The 22,731-nt window shown below is 39.2% G+C and overlaps 1 protein-coding gene across 6 annotated transcripts in view; it reads left to right on the top strand.

Annotated features, from left to right (window-relative positions):
• The window catches only part of FANCC (FA complementation group C), a 299,576-nt gene that overhangs the window by 100,296 nt on the left and 176,549 nt on the right, over positions 1–22,731 (top strand). For all 6 annotated transcript variants that reach the window (XM_043452893.1, XM_043452888.1, XM_043452890.1 and 3 more), the window contains exons 3-5: positions 4,647–4,889; positions 7,464–7,548; positions 17,233–17,327. In XM_043452893.1, coding sequence (XP_043308828.1) covers positions 4,725–4,889; positions 7,464–7,548; positions 17,233–17,327 — 345 coding nt within the window. In that variant the 5' untranslated portion in view covers positions 4,647–4,724. The remainder of the gene's footprint in view (positions 1–4,646; positions 4,890–7,463; positions 7,549–17,232; positions 17,328–22,731) is intronic.

Here is a 22,731-nt window from a genome sequence, read left to right as displayed (position 1 = left end):
GGGAAATTAAAGAGAAGGGAATTTTTAAAAGTTATATGACATAACAAGCAAGATGTATACAGATAGCCTCCAGAAACCTCATTCATGCATTTTGACCATGATTTGCACATGATGATAGAGTGCTGCTGGGTACACCCAGCTTTGTGGCTTGGAGATCAGTCTAGTCACTGAGGGCTGCTATAAGCTTTTTCCATAATCCAGATCTTCCACACTGGCTTTCAAGAGCATAGGGTGTCATTGCTGACCAGAGCTGGGTCATAGCTGAGTGGCAGAGCACTTCAGTATGGACAGATAAGGTGTGCAGTGATTGTTGCTCTGGTTCCAACCCATATTTTCTCTTTTTCCGGCAAATGGATAAGCCAATGAGTGGTCTGAAACCCATGTAGTACATGTTACCTTCAGAATCCCAGAGGTATCAGCCAAGCATTTTGCCTCTTAGCGGGTGTAAGGTAGGTACAGCAGTTATCATTCAGCTTATTTTTGTTTGCTTATTATTTTGAGTCAGTAACTAGTACATATGGCATTAAATTGAAAAAGTGCAAAAAAGTGTACAGTAAAATTACAGAAAAGGAGATTTCCTTTCTTGCACTTACCATCCAACTACCTCAGTCTCCACAATGGAGGCAACCTCTGGTACTAGATTCTTGTGTATCCTCATTTGAAAGGACACATTCTCATCTGACACAGATCATTGGATTATAAGAAACTTCTGAAGTGGCAGACCCTGTATGTTCATGGAATTTGTATCCCACCATATGGAATACAGACAAAGCACCTGCATCTTTGTACTTTCCAGGTTCTGTCAGCCTGGTATCTTCACTGTGGTAGACCAGTGAAATGTGCTGTATCTGGAGTTGATAGCTCTGAGGCAGGCAACTGCTTTCTCATATCCTCAGTTTATCCCCATGGAGAAATGGAGATACCAGCTTCATAACTGAATTCTAGGTGCCAAGGGTATTAATTTGCCCCAGTCAGGACTCTCATCTAAAAGTGCACCTTGAGTTGGAGTAACCACTTGATTATGTTTATGACAACCTAATATCACTGACTAAGATCCATTGACCCCTCATCTGGAAAGTGGGGTTCTCTGCAAATCATCAGATGTTTGTCTGTTTTGATAGTCCAGTGGTTTCACTTAGCCATTCCTACTAGAATATCTTAATGATTCAGGGCCCTTGTGTGAAGGTGATGCCTCATTGATCTGTATTACCTTCTTGCATGGACTTCTGGTTTCCATTTCCATAATATGAACAGGAGTTTCACTGCCATTTTACCTGGCTTGGCCTAGTAGCAGTTCTGAATTCCTCTTCTTTCTGCAAAGGTGTGTTGTCTGCAGCCGACTGTCTGGTATCAGTTTGTATCAGATATTGTATAACATCAGAGATATCAGTTTGTGTTCTTGTGTTAAAAATCACAGAAACCAACAGTGGTTAATTTAAGCAAAACTATTAATATTGGAAGGCTCCTGGATAACCGGCAGAATCAAAGAGAAGGCTGAAAACTCATAGTTTGTTAAGGACATGCATAGAGATCTAGATCAAGAGACTCTTTGGATGACTTAATTCTATCCTTATCACAATCTACTGAAGATTCAGATTCCCAGCAGAGAGTCTACTTTGTTAAATTTGAATCATCCTCTCACTCCTTGGCTTGATGGCATAGGTACCATAAAATGGTTAAAGGATCTGCCAAGACTTGGGGAATGTAAGAGAGAGACTTTCCTAAAGGAAGAGTAAGATGTTATAACTGAAAATGGAGGAGGAACAGTAAACGGACAAAACCGACAGCTGTCCTTTCCAGAATGTTCAAATTAGGTCAGCATTTCTCAACTGGGGCGTCACTGGCCTTTGGGGGAAGACCATTTTCCTTTTTGAGCTGCTGTTGCAGTGCATGCAGTGTGTTCAGTGTCCTTGACTCTGGGATACGAAATGTCAGGAGCACGCTTACTGTTACCATCACAGCCGGAGCACCACCCATTTCACAGTCACTGCCCTCACGCTGCTCCCACTGCCGCCCCTCCCCAGACAGGCGGTGAAACAGAGCATCCAGACCACTACACTGCATGATCTCTAAAGCCTTTTCCAGTTAAATCAGATCCATTCCCATTGCTAACTGAAGGTTGTTTGTAATTTTGTTAAATATTTTCTTGTCTCTTCTATCAAAAAGTTTTTCAGTTTGATGTCCTCAAATATCTAAACTGACTCACATCTACAGCCATGTGAAACATGTCAGAAATTCATCGATTTGTTTCTTCAGTTTATTTCTTTGTTTAAGGGCATAGACTTTAGAGTTGAACTCCTTAAATTCAAATTCTACAACCATAGCTTTGCTATTTACTAACAGTTACTTCCTTTGGCTTTTACATAATCTTTATTTGGGCAATTACATAATCTCCCTGCGCCTCCCTAAAATGAAGATAGTAGTACCCATTTCACAGGGTTGTTGTGAGGATTAAGTTAGCTAGTTTGCAAAAAGTATTTAATGTATTACCAAAAGTATAGTAATTGTATATTTAAGCTATTATTACTGTAGTTATAAAATGGGATATTAATAATTAAGTTTTACATAAATAATATTAAAAATACCTTCAAATTTTCTTTTTGGGGGGAGTTACCTTTTGAAAATTGCTCTATCTGGAAAAAGCATTTTGTTATAACACTTAGCTTAGAACTATACGTCGAAAAATATTCCCTCATTCAACACTTATTATTGGCCATGCAAGGGCTAAATTCAAGGACAGCAGAGAATGTATTTACCAGTAGAGGAGACAGTAAGTGAGTGAACAAATAAATGCCCAGAGTAATTAACTGATTTGCCAAGAGCTGTGGAGGAATCAGCAGAAAAACCTGGAAGCAGGGTTTCATATGTTGGTAAATAGATGCCAGGCCTTGACTGGACTCTGGTCAGCTGGGCAGAGGCAACATAGGAGGTGGGCGGGTGTGCTGGAGCTCTGCTTATCAAGGTCTTATTAGAGACTCTGGTAAGGAGCTGGGATAATTTCTGCAAGTTGAGATTTCTTTCCAAGGAAAGTATTGAAGAGATTTTAAGCAGGAGTGGGTCTGATTTGCATTTGGGAAAGTTGTTTTTGTCGACAGTGTAGAAAATGAATTGGAGAGGAACAGGTGGGACCAGATAGAAGACTCTAGGGAAGAAATAGACAGGAATGGGGTGGGATGGCAGCAGTGGAAATGGAAAGAAATGAATGAGGTCGAATGAAAGCATGAATATTTATTTTAGGACTAGAATGAACAGGTATTGGTGATGGCTTAGATGAAGATAATAGGAGAGAATAATCAGATGTCTGGATTTTTGACTATTAGGTCCCATTTGATAGCATGCATATATTCTCTCTATTATTAAACTTTAAAAAAAAAAACTTTATGGTACTTTTCAAAACTAAATTTTTAGTACTGTTTTAAAATTTTCATCTTCCTGGTCTAGATTTTTTTCTTTTGCACTGTAGCCAAATTGTACCACCTTCTTATTTTTTTCTTACTTTCTTGTTCAGTAATGAAAACCTCCTTTGTTGATGTTTTTGGCATTTAATTGGGAGCATTTTATCTGTTAATGATTGCTTTTGAAGATTTAAACTCACTCACCCCTTGCAGAGTAGTCTTTTGAAATTAGATAGCTGACTACCATCCCTGCCCCAGGAAAGTAGGCGTCTGTAAAAGCCGGCACCTGCTGGAGGCTGCCTTCCATTCTCTCCCCCGTGTGCACCCAGGGGTGTGGATGGCGAGGAGCTGGGATGGTGGGGAGGCACCTGGAGTTTATTGACCCGACTCTGCCTGAGGCACATGCGGTCTGTGTATGTAACTCTACCATTCTTTTTAACATGTTCTTCAGATGTATAGTCAGGTTTATGAGTTTTTATTTTCTGTCACTTAGGACATATATCAGTTCAGTTCAGTCGCTCAGTCATGTCCGACTCTTTATGACCCCATGAATCGCAGCATGCCAGGCCTCCCTGTCCATACCTTCCCAATAATTAGAGTTTATCTTACTTTACCAAAATATGATTTCTTCTTGTGAATGGAAATCAAGCATATATAGCAGTCTGTAAATAAATTAAGCAGATTGTTCAAATCCGTGCATGTGGAATGAATTATTTTACTTTTTTCAAAGAATTGAGAAGCCAGGAAGAAAATTCATTAGACAGTAATGCCCAGAGATTTTTTTTTTTACACCTAAATGAGAAGCCAGAAATGCATATAAAACATAAGAACTTCAAAAACATTTCTTAGGCAGACTATTATGAAACTTCCGTGGATGTTTTTGATTTCCCATTACATTAAAATACTCAGATGAACTTCATATTCAGAACATTTAAAAATAGCTCAGTCTTAAAAAGAAGATATAAAGTATTATCAGCTGTGCTTTTTGTACATAATTAGCGATGTGCCTATGGAGGTATAATGACTTTTAGTGTAATGATATTACTCATGATAAAAAGTTCAGATGGTAAAAATTGGAGATACAGCTGGGTGACACATTTTAAAATAACTCAAAGATGACTTCACGCAAGGCATGCTATTTCGGCCCCTTGTAATCCTCCTTGTAATCCACTGTAAAAACTCATCAGTGATTGTGAAGACCCTGATAGAAGATTCTTTCTTAAATGTTTTATTTCCCCCTCTTTCTTACAGAGTTGACGTATGTTCACTGTTTTCTTCAGTGTGTAGCCAGCCACTGTGAAGGCACAATATTTCGCCCCTTTTTCTGAGATGGCTGAAGACTCAGCAGGCCTTCCTTCTGATTATCAGTTTTGGATGCAGAAGCTTTCTGTCTGGACTCAGGCCTCCACTTTGGAAACCCAGCGAGACATCTGCCTTCACCTGCCACAGTTCCAGGAGTTCCTGAGGCAGATGTATGAAACCTTGAAAGAGATGGTGAGTAGTGGACCAAAGTAAAGTAATAATGTTATTTTGTGACATCAGGAACTCTTCACCAGATTTCACTAAGCCTGAATGCAGTCAGGGACTTGTGGTCTTGACCTAACATATTGAAGAATTAGACAGACAAATTACCTGTAAGTAATGGAGACAGGAAGTGGTTTGCTAGTGTCTGATTTATTATGACTTCAGTCTTTTCTTTCTTGATGAGTTATATTGTCACATGAGATCTCCTGACTAATCAAGTTGTTTTTAAATAAATAAGACTTTTGACACTTGTTGTCAGGTCATAATTGGGGTTCTTTTAAAGGCCTTTGTATCTCTTAAATATTGAAGAGTTTGATGAAATGCTTACTCTTTTCTCAACTCTATTCTAAAATGGGCTCAACTAAGAGATGATAAAATTTAAGATCTGTTCTTCCAGATATTTTAAGTGGACTTTTCTTGTGACTATTAAGATTATGAGTGTCTTCACTATTATTATGTAAGTTATTGTGTCCAAATTTGATGTTTTTGTTTTGACATAAAATTTTGTAGTTTTATTGCAATAGGTATTTTTGTGAATTAGTGCATTTTCATATTATGAAAACATTATACTTATTTTCTAATTTCAAAATGAGAAGCAAAATTATCATTTAATTATCATTTAATGTAGGTATTCTTGTGTTAAAATTTTCTTTCCTTAAAGGAGCAAGTAGGAAATTTGGAAAATAATTCATAGTGATGATGTGAGTTCTCATGTGTCTAGAAAGTAGAAGAAAAGTTGCAGTGTGTATGAACAACTAATGCTAACTTTTTTAAGAAGACTTTTGTAACTTGACCTTAAAGTGATTCAGGAAAGTCCAAGGCTGACACTGATGCTAAGACATATGTGAGGAATTTATTGTTTCAGCAGTAGGAAATGCTTATCATTTCAGCTTATGTGTACATTATCCCAATTTGGTCTTATTTCATTTTTGAACTTTCTTGAAAAGTAAAGAAGTGGGAAAAGGGCCATGTGTATGTTTGAACCTTAGGCTGTTTTCTGTTTGGTTGATATTTTTTTGTGTGTTAGGTTTTAGGTTGTTGTAGACAAGTATGATGTCATTTAGCGTATAGTAATCACAATAGTAATAAACAGAGATATATATCTGTATGTTTTGGCTGCTCTTATTTCTTTTTTCTTTTTCTCTTATTTCTTTTTACAAGTTCCAGAGTTCTTGTCCTTCTAAACCTTACCTGAGATAGTGCTACTGGAGCTGACTCAGGAAGTTCTCTTATTATGTTAGAATTTAAAAAAATCAGGATGAAGATATGGTGTTATATAGATATTAATCACCTATAATTTTTTCACTATTAAGCACTCTTTGTTATTTTTGAATCAAGTGGCCTTTCTTGACTTAAATATGAGTAAAATAAAGTTAATTCTGCAACAAAATTGATTTTACCTAAACTTGCTATAATTCTTAGTTTTAGTGAGCTGGTTTAAGGATAAAGTATATAAATTTAAAGGTAAATTCTCCAGGCCAGAATACTGGAATGGGTTAAGTTCAGTTCAGTTGCTCAGTTGTGTCCGATTTCTTTGCGACCCCATGGACCACAGCCTGCCAGGCTTCCCTGTCCGTCACCAACTCCTGGAGTTTACCCAAACTCATGTCCATTGAGTCGGTGATGCCATCCAACCATCTCATCCTCTGTCGTCCCCTTCTCCTCCTGCCTTCCATATTTCCCAGCATCAGGGTCTTTTCATGAGTCAGCTCTTCGCATCAGATCAGGTAGTCAAAGCATTGGAGTTTCAGCTTTAATATCAGTCCTTCCAGTGAACACTCGGGAGACTGATCTCCTTTAGGATGGACTGGTTGGATCTCCTTGCAGTCCAAGGGACTCTCAAGAGTCTTCTCCAACACCACAGTTTAAAAGCATCAATTTTTTGACGCTCAGCTTTCTTCACAGTCCAACTCTTACATCCATACATGACCACTGGAAAAACCATAGCCTTGACTAGACGGACCTTTGTTGGCAAAGTAATGTCTCTGCTTTTTAATATGCTGTCTAGGTTGGTCATAACTTTTCTTCCAAGGAGTAAGCATCTTTTCATTTCATGAGCTGTTCCCTTCTCCAGGGGGTCTTCCCAACCCAGGGATCAAACCCAGGTCTCCCACATTACAGGCAGATTCTTTACCAGCTGAGCCACAAAGGAAGGCCAAGAATACTGAAGCCTATCCCTTCTCCAGCGGATCTTCCCAACCCAGGAATCGAATTGGTGTCTCCTGCATTGCAGGTGGATTCTTTACCAACCTAGCTCTCAGGGAAGCCCAAAATAAAGTTAATTCTGCAACAAAATTGATTTTTCTAAACTTGCTGTAATTCCTAGTTTTAGTGAGCTGGTTTAAGGATAAAGTATGGTGATTGCTTGTTAAAATTTATTAGAATTATTTACTTAAAGACCTTCTCTAATCTGTTTTTCACCTATTTTTGTAAAATACACATGAAATAAGAAGCATTCAAGCTCTCTCAACCTATAATGACAGTTCAGTATTTTCTGAGTTGTGTAGTGTCCTTCTACTGACCAAATATAATTTTCTTTTATAGGATTCAAATACAATCATTCAAAGATTCCCCACAATTTGCCAGCTGTTGGCAAAATCTTGCTGGAGTCCTTTTATCTTAGCTTACGGTAAGAATCCAAAGCATGTCCTCTCAAAATCCAATCTTTTAATGATAATTTTAATCTTTGCATTGTTTAACAGCATTCAGAACTTTAAATGATAAGCCTTTCTCTTATTTTTCATGAAACAACTTATCAAATGTATTCCTTGTTCTTTTGCAAAGATGGCATCCTTTATTGTTGTCCATATATGTTTGTGTACATGTGTATGGATACACACACACACAGATGTGTAGGAGAATAGAAAGTCTTGAATTAGAGGGTAGATGCTCCCAGATGATTGTTGCAGCCTCATTTTTTAATTCAGTATAAAATGATTATAGTGAAATAATTTCTTTGTTTCACAATTTCATATTAACTCATGTGCTGTTTTCATGCATAAAATTCTTTAGTGTCTGAATCCTGCCTTGACTCTGCCATTATTTAGGGAACACATTTTGGTTTTATCCAAGGTTAGGAGGAATTTGGAGATACTTTGAGGAAGTTGTCCCTTCACTGACCTCTTACCTACCTGTCTAGTCACATTTCCTGTTTAATATCAATATCATATGCATTGTAGCTAGAGGTTAAATTAGTAACAGTGTTTGATGTCTGGGCCTGTGACATGCAGTTCTTTTTGCCTGGAACTTTGTTCTCATCTCAAATCCTCAAACCTTCTATGAAATAGCTTTGCTAGGACTCAGTTAGGAACCTTCCTTAGTGTGTCCATAGTTGCCAGCATCTCCCTTAATTATAACCCTTACTATACTGCTTTATAATTATTGGCTTGCCTGTCTAATGTCCTAGAAGACTGAATGTCGCAGGAAATGTGGTTTTCGTTCTCTTGATTGTCGCAGAGCTTTGCATAGGGTGGAGTAGGCATATCTGAAAGTGTACGTAGAAATTTAATGTCTTGATTTGACTATGTTGTTAGCTAATAGAATCTTTACTTTTCCTGTTTTTTAAAGTAAGAAACTAATTGCATAATATAATGATGATGTATGGTCAGTTGTGTCCGTTCCCAGTTGGGTTCTGACCCCATGGACTATAGCCTGCCAGACTCCCCTGTACATGGAATTTTCCCACTGAAAATACTGAAGTGTGTTGCCATTTCCTGCTCTGGAGGATCTTCCCAACCCAGGGATTGAACCCACGTCTCCTACATCTATGGGTAAGATATACCCATCTGAATGCAGAGTTCCAAAGAATAGCAAGGAGAGATAAGAAAGCTTTCCTCAGTGATCAGTGCAAAGAAATAGAGGCAAACAATAGAATGGGAAAGACTAGAGATATCTTCAAGAAAATTAGAGATACCAAGGGAACATTTCATGCAAAGATGGGCACAATAAAGGACAGAAAAGGTATGGACCTAAGAGAAGCAGAAGAGATTAAGAAGAGGTGGCAAGAATATACAGAAGAACTATACAAAAAGATCTTCATGACCCGGATAACCACGATGGTGTGATCACTCACCTAGAGCCAGTCATCCTGGAATGTGAAGTCAAGTGAGCCTTAGGAAGCATCATGACGAACAAAGCTAGTGGACGTGATAGAATTCCAGTTGAGCTGATTCAAATCCTAAAAGATGATGCTATTAAAGTGCTGCACTCAATATGCCAGCAAATTTGGAAAACTCAGCAGTGGCCACAGGACTGGAAAAGGTCAGTTTTCATTCCAGTCCCAAAGAAAGGCAATGCCAAAGAATGCTCAAACTACTGCACAATTGCATTCATCTCACATGCTAGTAATTTTGAGAATGCTCAAAATTCTCCAAGCCAGGCTTCAACAGTACATGAACCTTGAACTTCCAGATGTTCAAGCTGGATTTAGAAAAAGCAGAGGAATCAGAGATCAAATTGCCAACATCCATTGGATCATCAAAAAAGCAAGAGAGTTCCAGAAAAACATCTACTTCTGCTTTATTGACTATGCCAAAGCCTTTGACTGTGTGGACCACAACAAACTGGAAAATTCTTCAAGAGATGGGATTGCCAGACTGCCTTACCTGTCTCCTGAGAAATCTGTATGCCAGTCAAGAAGCAACAGTTAGAACCAGACATGGAACAACTGACTGGTTCCAAATTGGGAAAGGAGTATGTTAAGGTTGTATATTGTCACCTTGCTTATTTAACTTATATGCAGAGTACATCATGCAAAATGCCAGGCTGTATGAAGCACAAGCTGGAATCAAGATTTCCAGAAGTATCAATAACCTCAGGTACACAGATGATACCACACTTATGGCAGAAAGCAAAGAAGAACTACAGAACCTCTTGATGAAAGTGAAAGAAGAGAGTGAAAAAACTGGCTTAAAACTCAACACTCAAAAAACTAAAATCATGGCATCTGGTCCCATCACTTCATGGCAAATAGATGAGGAAACAATGGAAATAGTGCCCTACTTTACTTTGTTGGGCTCCAAAATCACTGCAGATTGTGACTGCAGCCATGAAATTAAAAGACACTTACTTGCTCCTTGGAAGAAAAGCTATGACCAACCTACATAGCATATTAAAAAGCAGAGACGTTACTTTGCCAACAGAGGTCCGTCTAGTCAAAGCTATGGTTTTTCCAGTAGTCACTCACGTATAGATGTGAGAGTTGGACTGTAAAGAAAACTGAGCGCCGAAGAATTGATGCTTTTGAACTGTGCTGTTGGAGATGACTCTTGAGAATCCCTTGGACTGCCAACAGATTTAACCAGTCCATCCTGAAGGAAATCTGTCCTGAATATTCATTGGAAGGACTGATGCTGAAACTGAAATTCCAATACTTTGGCCACCTGATGTGAAGAACTGACTCATTTGAAAAGACCCTGATGCTGGGAAAGATTGAAGGCAGAAGGAGAAGGGGACGAGAGAGGATGAGATAGTTGGATGGCATCACTGACTCAATGGACATGAGTTTGAGCAAGCTCTGGGAGTTGGTGATGGACAGGGAAGTCTGGCGTGCTGCAGTCCTTGGGGTCACAAAGAGTCGGACATGACTGAGCGACTGAACTGAACAGAACTGGTACGTCTTTTGAATTGGCAGGTGGATTCTTTACCACTGAGCTACCTGGGAAGCCCCCATAATGATAATAGAATCAAAAATAAAATGAATATTCCCCTTTCATGTATTAGAGAATTATATAATGTCTCTGTCCTCGCCTGTTATAAGTAATTATAAGAAGATTGAACTTGATGGGGAAGGGACAGCATTTGCATTTACTTCCATGAACATACATGTGTTGGTACACTATATATACTCACACTCATTGACTTTACCACCGTCTTCATCTGTTGTTTTTCCTCTTCACTTAGGCACTTCTTGCTTCCCCTTCTCCCTTGGGTTGACTGACTCTTCCTCCCTTGAGTTGACTCTTAGCTTTTTCAAATTTGATCTAAAATGGCAAAGGCATCACTGTATTTGCCTACCAGGGCCATGCCTGTCCTAAATTTATATATTTCATCTCAGCTAGTGTTCCCTAAAAACTTTTGACCAGAAATACATTTTCTGTACATGTGTATATGTGTGTCGATACAGTTACACACATACACACACACATTTCATGAAAATATGCTTACTTTTATCACCTGCAATTCATATTCACTATACCATTTTAATGGTTTTCATGACCCCAAACTGATTTTACAATCCATCAATGGATCATGACCAAAAGTTTGAAACTCATTGAGCTAGGTCAATGGTGGCAGGAGAAAGGAAAAGAAACTCTTGAATTTCCTCCATTTAAAGGCATAATTCATAGTTAGATACTTCATGGATTGAATAACCACTTTTTAGCAAAAGGAAATAATATGTCCTTTAAGTGTACCTAGTGGTGAGGAACTAAAAGCCTCTTAATGAAGGTGAAAAGGAGAATAAAAAAGTTGGTTTAAAACTTAGAAAACTAAGATCATGGCATCTGGTCCCACCACTTCATGACAAATAGAAGGGGAAAAAATTGAAACACTGACAGACTTTATTTTCTTGGGCTCCAAAATCACTGCAGACGGTTTTAAATTAAAAGACCTTAAAAGGAAAGCTCTGACAAACCTCGACTGCATAGTATAAAGCAGAGACCTCACTTTGCCGACAAAGGCCCATATCGTCAAAGCTGTGGTTTTTCTAGTAATCATGTATGAACGTGAGAGTTGGACCATAAAGAAGGCTGAGCACCAAACAGTTTTTGAACTGTTGTGCTGGAGAAGACTCTTCAGAGTCCCTTGGACTGCAAAGAGATCAAACCAGTCAAAAGGAAGTCAACCCTGAATATTCATTGGAAGGTCTGATGCTGAAACTGAAGCTCTAATACTTTGGCCACCTGATGCAAAAAGCTGACTCTGGAAAAAGACCTTGATGCTGGGAAAGATTGAGGGCAGGAGGAGAAGGGGACGACAGAGGATGAGATGGTTAGATAGTATCCTGACTCAATGAACATGGATTTGAGGAAGCTCTAGGAGATAGTGAAGGACGGCAGAGCCTGGCTAGCTGCTGTCCATGGGTTTGCAAAGATTTGGACACGACTTAGCAACTGAACAACAGTGACAGTGGATATAGGGCATATCCTTAATTCAGAAATGCTAATATGTTAAAAAGTTTGGGTTGTTGAATTGAAGTAAAATGAGCAGCATTTCTCACTTGGTATTGAGCACTGTTCTCTCTGGGTTGCATTGTGGGTCTGATTGAACTCATGATAGGTTTGCAGGATAGGTATTTATGTATTAGTATAGATATGTCACTTTTCTCAGAATACAGAACTGATAAAATTCAAGATCCTACTCCTCTAAAGCCTGCATTTTTGTAGTGATCTGTCCCCGCGGATCATACCACTGTGGTTGAAATGTTCCAGTCCCGGCTTTACCACCAGCCAGCCTCATGTGAATGTATATATTCACTATTCTTTTAAAAAACAGCAAGCCTTAGGAAAACATGGCTCACAATTTCTGCACCCAAGGAGCTTCTAGTTAGGGAAAAAAAAGAGACCTAAGTCAGCCAGACTCAGGATGATGGTTGGTGCTGTGGAGCTTTGAATGAGTTGCTGAGGGGAAGGAGAGTTTCACAGGGGAGGTTTTGTGGGGGCTGACTCTTGAAGGACAGTAGATGAGATGGGATTTTCTAAGGCAAGCCACCCAGCTCACTGGATCTCAGATTCTTTATGTGTGAAAGTGAGAAGCTGTACTCTCTTATCCCTATGGCCTTAAACTTGTATCTGTCTGTGATCTCTCCTTAGCACCTAATATCCATTACTTTGGCCCCTCTGACAACCAGAAACAAATTCTCCATCTCTGTTTAAATGCTTATGTTACCTTTTGAATTGCCCATTAAATTTCAATTTCTTGAATTGCCTGTTAGATTTCAGTTTCCTGTTTGAAGTACCCGTTTGGTGTCAAGCTCCTGGAGGAGACTGACAGGCAGAGAACTCCATGAGTAATCAGATCTTGGCTATGTTGCCACTATTGTTTGACTAGCTGGGCGCTTTCTTCCAGGAAAGTATCTTTTTTTATGGTTTCATAATATCAAAATTACCTTTGAAATACAATAAAAAATAAACAATTTCCATCAAGGAAAGAAGTAAGTTTCCCTTAATGGTAAGTGAGAATAAGATCAGAAATAAGGATAATAAAGAAGGAGGAGGGATTTGAAAATTAAAAGACACAAAGAGAAGAGAAAAAATAGATAATAGGAAGGGAGCAAATGCCTTTTATTCAGTGATGTTCTCTGTGTAAAATTACTGCCTTCACCTTGGGGTTCTGGCTGGTAGGTTCTAACTCTGCCCTCATGAATCACATATTAATATCATAGCTGTAGCCTCTCTCATGCTTTTTATTACCACTTGAGAGTTTGCCTTCAAACGTGGCAACTGAAAACAATAAATATTTATTGTCTAAAAATATGCTGCCATCACTTTTAAACTATAGAATTAATTTAGCTTTCATTTAGGCTTTCAGTTCAAGATATAAAAAAATAAAATAATTGGGTGGCAAATATACGTTAGTGTATTCCTTTCCCCTGCACTAATTTCTAAAAACGCAGATTTGCACTGATGACTGCCCACCTGATGAATCCCAGGCAGTTTTCTATCCCCCGTGCCCCAGCCCTGGTGTCTGAGCCTCCAGGGAGGAACCGGACAGATGCCATCCCCTGTAGACAGTGCTGGTGGCATTCGTGAGTAACAAGTGGTGGCTTTCATTTTTAAGTCTCTAAAGCAAAGTAAGCTCATTAATAGTACATTTCAGTGCATTGATTCTGGTCAAAGAAAGGCACCTCCTTAAGGCTGGGTGAAAGTTACTCTGGCTCTTCTTTTTCTTTTTGAGAGAAAAGTAAAAAATAATACACTTGTTGAAATAAACATGCAGAATCATTTAACACCTCGGGAAAAATCTCATTTTTTGGATTTTTTAGATTTTACGCTTTATCGCTGACATTTTCATTCTTCCTCTTTTTTCTTTTTATTGGTGAAGTCTGATTTTTTTGGAACTGCTTCCCATTGGGTTGCATTCTCTTTAACATGGGAAGTTGCTTGCATCAGCATATCAATAGATGTATTTTCACACTTGTGACATGCAGATAGTTATAATTTCTTCTGATATTTAAAACAGTACAACAGATTTTTAATCAGTGGCATTGATTCAACCTGAAGAACTCTAGAATCTTCAGAGGTTAAATTGTATGATTCTTGAAATAAACTTTCGGGCAAGCCAGTGATGGTATTTGAGCTCATAAAAACTAGGAAAAATATGAATATCTCTCAGGATAACTCCTGATAAAGTTTGTTTAGAAATGTTAGTTATTAGAAGAGCATAGGCTTATGGATGTTTATTGGGGGAGGGGCCAGATGGATTTAAAATTAATATCAGAGTCCTTTGATGTGTGGTGGAAAATGCAGAGGTAGCTTACTATAGTTTGTGTTCTCCTTATTTCTTGTTAAGAAGCCCTCAGAAATGCTCTGTTTATGAAATTGCAGTTGATAACAAAGTAAAGAGCATCAGGGGATCTGCAGAGGTGTGATTACAGGTGCTGGGTTTCCTCAGCCTCAGCCCCATGGCCCTGTAGGACAGTCCACAGCAGCTTGGCTCTAGTTCAGATACTGACATCTTCAGTTTTTAGGCCTCATTTTTGCTTCTCAGTTGTGTTCTAAAATCTCCAGCTTGAATGGACTTAGTTGCCAAAGGAGAAAAGAGAAAATGGCTTACCAAATAGATGTGCTAACCACGTAGAGGATTTCAAAGGTCGACATTGTTATCACATATTTAGTAAAGTTTCACACTTTAGAGTAAAGAATTAGTGATCTCAGGTGGCCTCAGCTTGCAGAGGCTTGGAGGGGGACTTGGGTTTCCAGCCAGAGACTGAGGCTGGGATGTGGTGGTAAAAGCCCCAGATTCCTAGCTGCTAGACCAGTGGTCAGTGACAAGGGCCCTGGCCCTTCAGCTTGGCAGAAAAGGATTCCCACAAAGACAGTAAGTGGTGAAACAAATAAAGTATTTACTAAGAGGGGGAAAAAAGTACAGTCGTGTGGATAGACACAGAGGCAGACTCAGGGAAAATCCCTGAGTTGCATCCTTGTGGCACTTTGAATTACTTTTATGGGGCATTTCTTCCGTTTTTCCTTTGGCCAGTCATTTTGATTTACCTGGTTCACGGTGCATATTTGGTCCATATCTCAGGATCCTCTCGTGTATGCATACATGTCTTAGCCAAGATGGATTTTACTGAAAAGGTGTCTGGGTAGGGAACATCCTTTAACATAACCCTCCTTTGACCTCTGAGGAGCCTTTTCTTCATGTGTGTGGTCGGGGAGGTCTCCTGACTTTGAAAATAAGAAATATGTGGACTGGGCAGGGCCCAGCCTTTTCCTTTAATTGTCCTGATATCCACAAAGAATGAACCTCCAGTTGCTTTACTCTCAGAAAGAGCCCATCTACCTCCTGCCACATGAGGAGCATGTGAAAGGCTTCTGTTTTGTCCAAACCATCTGGTACTGAAAAGATTGTTTTTAAAAACAATTCTTTTTGTTAAATTTATTTCTAACAAGTGAAGGTTCAGTTCAGTTCAGTCGCTCAGTCGTGTCCAACTCTTTGCAACCCCATGAACCGCAGCATGCCAGGCCTCCCTGTCCATCACCAACTCCCAGAGTCCACCCAAAACCATGTCCATCAAGTCGATGATGTCATCCAACCATCTCATCCTCTGTCGCACCCTTCTCCTCCTGCCCTCAATCTTTCCCAGCATCAGGGTCTTTTCAAATGAGTCAGCTCTTCGCATCAGGTGGCCAAAGTATTGGAGTTTCATCTTCAATATCAGTCCTTCCAGTGAACACCCAGGACTGATCTCCTTTAGGATGGACTGGTTGGATCTCCTTGCAGTCCAATGGACTTTCAAGAGTCTTCTCCAACAACACAGTTCAAAAGCAGCAATTCTTTGGTGCTTAGCTTTCTTTATAGTCCAACTCTCACATCCATACATGACCACTGGAAAAACCATAGCCTTGACTAGACGGACCTTTGTTGGCAAAGTAATGTCCCTGCTTTGTAATATGCTGTCTAGGTTGGTCATAACTTTCCTTCCAACTAGTAAGCGTCTTTTAAATTCATGGTTGCAATCACTATCTGCAGTGATTTTGGAACCCAGAAAAATAAAGTCAGCCACTGTTTCCATTGTTTCCCCATCTATCCGCCATGAAGTGATGGGACCAGATACCATGATCTTAGTTTTCTGAATGTTTTTCACTCTCCTCTTTCACTTTCATCAAGAGGCTCTTTAGTTCTTCTTCACTTTCTGCCATAAGGATGGTGTCATCTGCATATCTGACGGTATTGATATTTCTCCCGGCAATCTTGATTCCAGCTTGTGCTTCATCCAGCCTGGTGTTTCTCATGATGTACTCTGCACATAAGTTAAATAAGCAGGGTGACAATATACAGCCTTGACGTACTCCTTTTCCTATTTGGAACCAGTCTGTTGTTCCATGTCCATTTCTAACTGTCGCTTCCTGACCTGCATACAGGTTTCTCAAGAGGCAGGTCAGGTGGTCTGATATTCCCATCTCTTTCAGAATTTCCCACAGTTTGTTGTGATCCACACAGTCAAAGGCTTTGGCATAGTCAATAAAGCAGAAATAGATGTTTTTCTGGAACTCTTTTGCTTTTTCGATGATCCAGTGGATGTTGGCAATTTGATCTCTTGTTCCTCTCCCTTTTCTAAAACCAGCTTGAACATCTGGAAGTTCACAGTGCACGTACTGCTGAAGCCTGGCTTGGAGAATTTTAAGCATTAGCTTAAAATCTCACTAGCATGTGAGATGAGGTATTTTGGCCAATTAGATTAAATCAGAAATATTGACTACCGCTCGTAGCAGTGATGTTGCCTTAAAAAGGTTGAAATTACCAATGGTTTGAAAATAAGGAACAGGTCTTGAAAATAAAAAAGACTGTTTTTCTTAGTTCTTTCCATATTTCTCTTTTGGCCTTAAAAATTGCTTCTGTGACAGAAAAAGAATTGACCACACAAGGGCTAAGCATAAGTAATCCTGAACCCACAAGAAGGAAAAAAAACCCCACAAAGTTAAGTTTCACACATGATCCCGGATGCTTGTTCAGTGAACTTCGTAGTTTGTGATTTTTCTAAAACATTTATAATAAATGTGTTTCCTTTAAATATGTTTACAGCTTTTATACTGATTGTCTTTTCTTTCTATTTTATCAAGCCTACTTATTTTAACCTTCATTTCTGCAGATGAAAGCCCCAAAATTCTAGTATGGTGCTTGTGTTGTCTAATTAAGAAAGATCCACAGAATTCTAGAGAATCAAAACTTAATTCCTGGACACGGGTAAGTGTACAAAAGCCCTGTACTGCTTTAAATTCAATTGATTATTTAAAAGTGCTGCTGTTAATAGTCCAGAAACTTTCAAACACATCCTTCACTGTTACATTATCTTGCTGGTTATAAAGTTTTTCAAGAGATTTCATTTTTGTTTGATTGTGACTTCCGTATGAGATAGATCCTCAGGGTGAACTTCCCTATGCCTACAAAAGCTAATATTGAGTGGTTTTAGAAAGTTACTCTCAGGTAATTGAAAGAATGTACTCTCTTCCCTTCTATTATAGCAACTGTTTCTTCCTACCAACCTACATTAAATACTTATATAATTCCTCTTCAGATACTTCTCTGCCTGTCTCAGAATCCATTCTGTCCTAAAACTGAATTTCGTAAGTGCCCTGGGAGCAGCAGTCTTTATTTTGTGTCCTGAAGTTGGTACCCTGGTCAGCGTGCTTAGACTGGCATCTGGTACTTGTTGGCTATTGCTGCTAACACCGTCAGTTCAGTTACCCAACCATGCTAGTTCAGGTAGCTGACAGCCTCCTGAATTCCCGCTGACTCTTTCTGCTTTCTTTTGAATGATGGGCGCAAATAGGAGAATGTTGTAAGGCTGTGCTTAGCTGCCCTCACCACCAGTAACTTGGCTGTTCTCTCTTACCTCTTGCTGTCCTGCTGCAGTAACCCCAAGGACTTACATGTATGTCAAACTCCACTTAACTATGCATATGGTCCAGATTAGCTGCTTAGTATTATGAAATCACGCACCCAGATTAACGCACATGGTTTTGTCTGACTGGTGATATAATTCCATTCACTGCTTTTTACCATTCCTTTGTTTTATACAAACTGGCTGGCAGAGATGACAAAACAGTGTATTTTTTGTTAGATTAAAAGAAGAATTGGAAGAATGATAAGAAGTGAAAAGGATTGAGTGAGGGAAGGGAAAAAAATGCACCTTTTAATTGGAAAGAAAGTTCATGTTAAGAGCTAAAGAAAGGAACTGATAAGTAGAATTAGGGAAGAAAAGATCCGAAAAACAGGCTATAGAAGTAGCATAACATATTTAGTTTTTTAATTTTCTAATCATTGCTTTTGTTGAATATTTGCTCTCTCAATGATTATTTAGGATATATATTTTTATTGGCTAGCTCATTCAGTCCTGGAATAGGCCATCTAATAAAGTATTTTTAGAGTGATCAGGTTAACTTTCTTCATTTAGCTAGTGATTATATTAGCCTAGTTTTGAATTTTTAGCCTTGCAGTTTATTCTGTAGGTTTCCCTTATTTAATTTTATATACATTTAATAAATACCTATACTCATTAAGAATAGCACAAGCAGGTAAAATTAAAACATTTAATTCCTGTGTGTATTAGTCTCTCAGTTGTGTCTGATTATTCAACTCTTTGTGACCCTGTGGACTATAGCCCACCAAACTCCTCTGTCCATGGAATTCTCCAGGCAAAATACTGGAGTGAGTAGCCATTCCCTTCTTCAGGGCATCTTCCCAACCCAAGGATCGAAACTGGGCCTTCTGCTTTGCAGGCGGATTAGCATCGTGAGTTGGAGGAGGTCATTTGGACTTTCAGTTTGTAGCCATGTAGCCAGTCTGTCAGAAGCACAGGCAACAACATAGGCTTTGATGATGATGATGAAAGTCACTCAGTTGTGTCTGACTCTTTGCGACCCCATGGACTGTATAGTCCATGGAATTCTCTAGGCCAGAATACTGGAGTGGGTAGGCTTTCCCTTCTTCAGGGGATCTTTCCAACCCAGGGATCGAACCCAGGTCTCCCACATTGCAGGCGGATTCTTTACCAGCTGAGCCACAAGGGAAGCCCAAGAATACTAGAGTGGGTAACCTATCCCTTCTCCAGTGGATCTTCCTGACCCAGGAATTGAACCAGGGTCTTCTGCTTTGCAGGCAGATTCTTTACCAACTGAGCTATGAGGGAATGGCCTCTAAAGTACCTGTCATACCTTTTTAAGGATGACATTTAAAATTTTACTGTTGTGAGATTTATTTTTTCCTTTGTGATGAGTAAATTTGTATCTTATTTCAGAAAATTTATCCCACTTCAGGATCACGAAAACCTACATTATCTTCTAAAAGAATATTTATTTGTGTTTCCCATTTATGTCTGTGACCTACCTGTAACTGTTTCATTGTGTGACCTAAGGTAGGGGTCTATTTTCACTTTGTTTCCACATAGATACCTCATTGTCCCAGTACCATCATTGAAAAGTCTTTTTTTTCTTTTCAGTGAATCACAGTTTGTTGTGATCCACATAGTCAAAGGCTTTAGTGTAGTCAGTGAATCAGAAGTAGATGTTTTTCTGGAATTCCTTTGCTTTTTCTATGATCCAACAGATGTTGGTAATTTGATTTCTGGTTCCTCTGTCTTTTCTAAATCCAGGCTGTACATCTGGAATTTCTTGATTCATATTCTCCTAGGCCTAGTTTGAAGGATTTTGAGCATTAACTTGCTAGCATGTGAAATGAATGCAATTGTGCAGTAGTTGGAACATTCTTTGGCATTGCCCTTCTTTGGGATTGGAGTGAAAACTGACCTTTTCCAGTCCTGTGGCTACTGCTGGGTTTTCCAAATTTGCTGGCATATTGAGTACAGCATTCCAGCAGCAGCATCTTTTAGCATTTGAAATAGCTCAGAGGGCATTCTACCACCTCCACTAACTTTGTTGTAGTGATGCTTCCTAAGGCCCACTTGACTTCACATTCCAGGATGTCTGGCTCTAGGTGAGTGATCACACCATCGTGGTTATCTGGGTCATGAAGATCTTTTCTGTATAGTTCTTCTGTGTATTGTTGCCACCTCTTCTTAATCTCTTCTGCTTCTGTTAGGTCCATACCACTTTGGTCCTTTATTGAGCCCATCTTGGCACGAAATGTTCCCTTGGTATCTCTAATTTTCTTGAAGAGATCTCTAGTCTTTCCCATTCTATTGTTTTCCTCTTTTTCTTTGCATTGATTGCTGAAGAAAGCTTTCTTATCTCTCCTTGCTTTTCTTTGGAACTCTGCATTCAAATGGGTATCTTTCCTTTTCTCCTTTGCTTTTCACTTCTCTTCTTTTCATAGCTGTTTGTAAGGCCTCCTCAGACAGCCATTTTGCTTTTTTGCATTTTTCTTGGGTTCTTCTTGATCCCTGTCTCCTGTACAGTGTCACGAACCTCCATCCATAGTTCATCAGGCACTCTGTCTGTCAGATCTAGTCCCTTAAATCTATTTCTCACTTCCACTGTATAGTCATAAGGGATTTGATTTAGGTCATACCTGAATGGTCTAGTGGTTTTCCCCACTTTTTTCCATTTAAATCTGAATTTGGCAATAAGGAGTTCATGATCTGAGCCACAGTCTGCTCCTGGTCTTGTTTTTGCTGACTCTATAGAGCTTCTCCATCTTTGGCTGCAAAGAATAATATAATCAATCTGATTTTGGTGTTGGCCATCTGGCGATGTCCATATGTAGTCCTCTCTAGTGTTGTTGGAAGAGGGTGTTTGTTATGACACCGTACTGCATACTTGAAAGTTGCTAATAGAGTAAATCGTGAAAGTCCTTATCACAAGGAAAAAAAGGTATAGTGATGGACGGTAACTAGACTTAATGCAGTGATCATTTCACAGTGTACAGAAACACAGGATTATTATGTTGTGCACTCAGAGGGGAAAAAAGTGATTCTTGAGTGAACCCCAAATTGCATGTTTTGTTATTTTTAGTGTAACACATCAGCATCAGGGCATTTCTACAGAGAGCATTCTGCTTTTTTAGGAAACCAGTGCTTTTAGACACAATGGTGTTAGGTACCTCAAGATTTAAGAGAGGCAGGGGGCTCAGAAGAAGCAGACAGTGGGTTTGGTGTGGCACACTGCACTAGGTATTGGTCAGCCCAGGGGAACATGATTATGCCTGTGTTATTGGTGATTTCTACTGTTATTTGTTTTTGTTCTGTTTTGGATTTGAAAATGCTAGCCTGGTGCAACTAGGATATCAAAATTTAAGGAAAGAATTATTGTCCACATTTGAATGGTATTTTAAAAGAGAAAATAGCGTTTTTCTGGGGGTGATTAGTAAAACAGGAGAGGCAAGGTGAAATTCTGGGAAAAGACTAGAATAAAACCTTATTTGTTCAAAATATACAGTCAATAAATAATGAATTCAACAAAATACTTTTAGTTTCTTAAGTCACTTTTATTGTTATTGTTCAGTCCCTTAGTCGTGTCTGACTCTTTATGACCCCATGGACTGCAGCATACCAGGCTTCCCTGTCCTTCACTGTCTCCTGGAGTTTGCTCAAACTTATGTCCATTGAGTCAGTGACGCCATCCAACCATCTCATTCTCTGTTACACCCTTCAGTCTTCCCAGCATCTGGGTCTTTTCTGTTGAGTCGGCTCTTTGCATCAGGTAGCCAATGTACTGGAGCTTCCGCTTTAGCATCAGTCCTTCCAATGAATATTCAGGGTTGATTTCCTTTTGGATTGATGGTTTGATCTCCTTGCAGTCCAAATGAGTCTCAAGAATCTTATCCAACATCACAATTCAAAAGCATCAATTCTTTGGCACTCAGCCTTCTTTATGATCCAACTCTAACGTATATTACTTGACTACTGGGGAAACCATGGCTTTGACTATATGGACCTTTGTTGACAAAGTGATGTCTCTGCTTCTTAACACACTGTCTAGGTCTGTCATAGCTTTTCTTCAGAGAAGCAAGTGTCTTTTAATTTCATGACTGCAGTCACCTTCCACAGTGATTTTGGAGCCCAGGATGAGCAAAAATTGCTTTAATTCATACTTTATTGTAAACATAGTTGTTTTTTTCCACTCACTGTGCAACTTTTGTTTTGAAAGATGTATTGGAAGAAGGTGTCCTTTAAAAGACCATCGTCAACATCATGGTGACATAAGACTTCCCTCAGTTCAGTCTCCCCATGACGTCGATAATTTGACAACTGTCTGTGAACAAAAGTGCTGCTGTGGGATCTAGTACCATATACTGGGTGACCCAGGAGGAGTCTTACTGTTGGAAGATGGAGGGGATGAAAGTGCCCATTGAAATAAGAAGGCATCTTAAGATCGAAAAGTGAGTCAGGCAGGTCCATGTAATCAATGCAGCAGTTTATTATAGGGTAAGTAATTCACAGATGGAGTCTGGATTGGGTGGATAATGATACAGAAGCATTCATAGATTCATTCTGCATTGCTCAGGGGCCATAGGGACCTATAACTTAAGTTATAGTTACAACTAACTAACCTAAGGTATGGGGACGGGTGCTAGAAAATAGGATTTGCAGTCCTAAGTGAAGATTTATGAATAGGTAACTAGTCTTGTGACCACCAATGTGTCGGGAAAGGTTTTCATCATTGTTTGGGAAGTAGAATCCACTTAGTCCTAA

This window comes from Cervus canadensis, chromosome 30 (genome assembly GCF_019320065.1).
Source record: "Cervus canadensis isolate Bull #8, Minnesota chromosome 30, ASM1932006v1, whole genome shotgun sequence".
Classification (NCBI taxonomy): Eukaryota; Metazoa; Chordata; class Mammalia; order Artiodactyla; family Cervidae; genus Cervus; species Cervus canadensis.
Note: the sequence above shows the minus strand (reverse complement) of the source record. Positions and strands in the feature narration are given on the sequence as shown.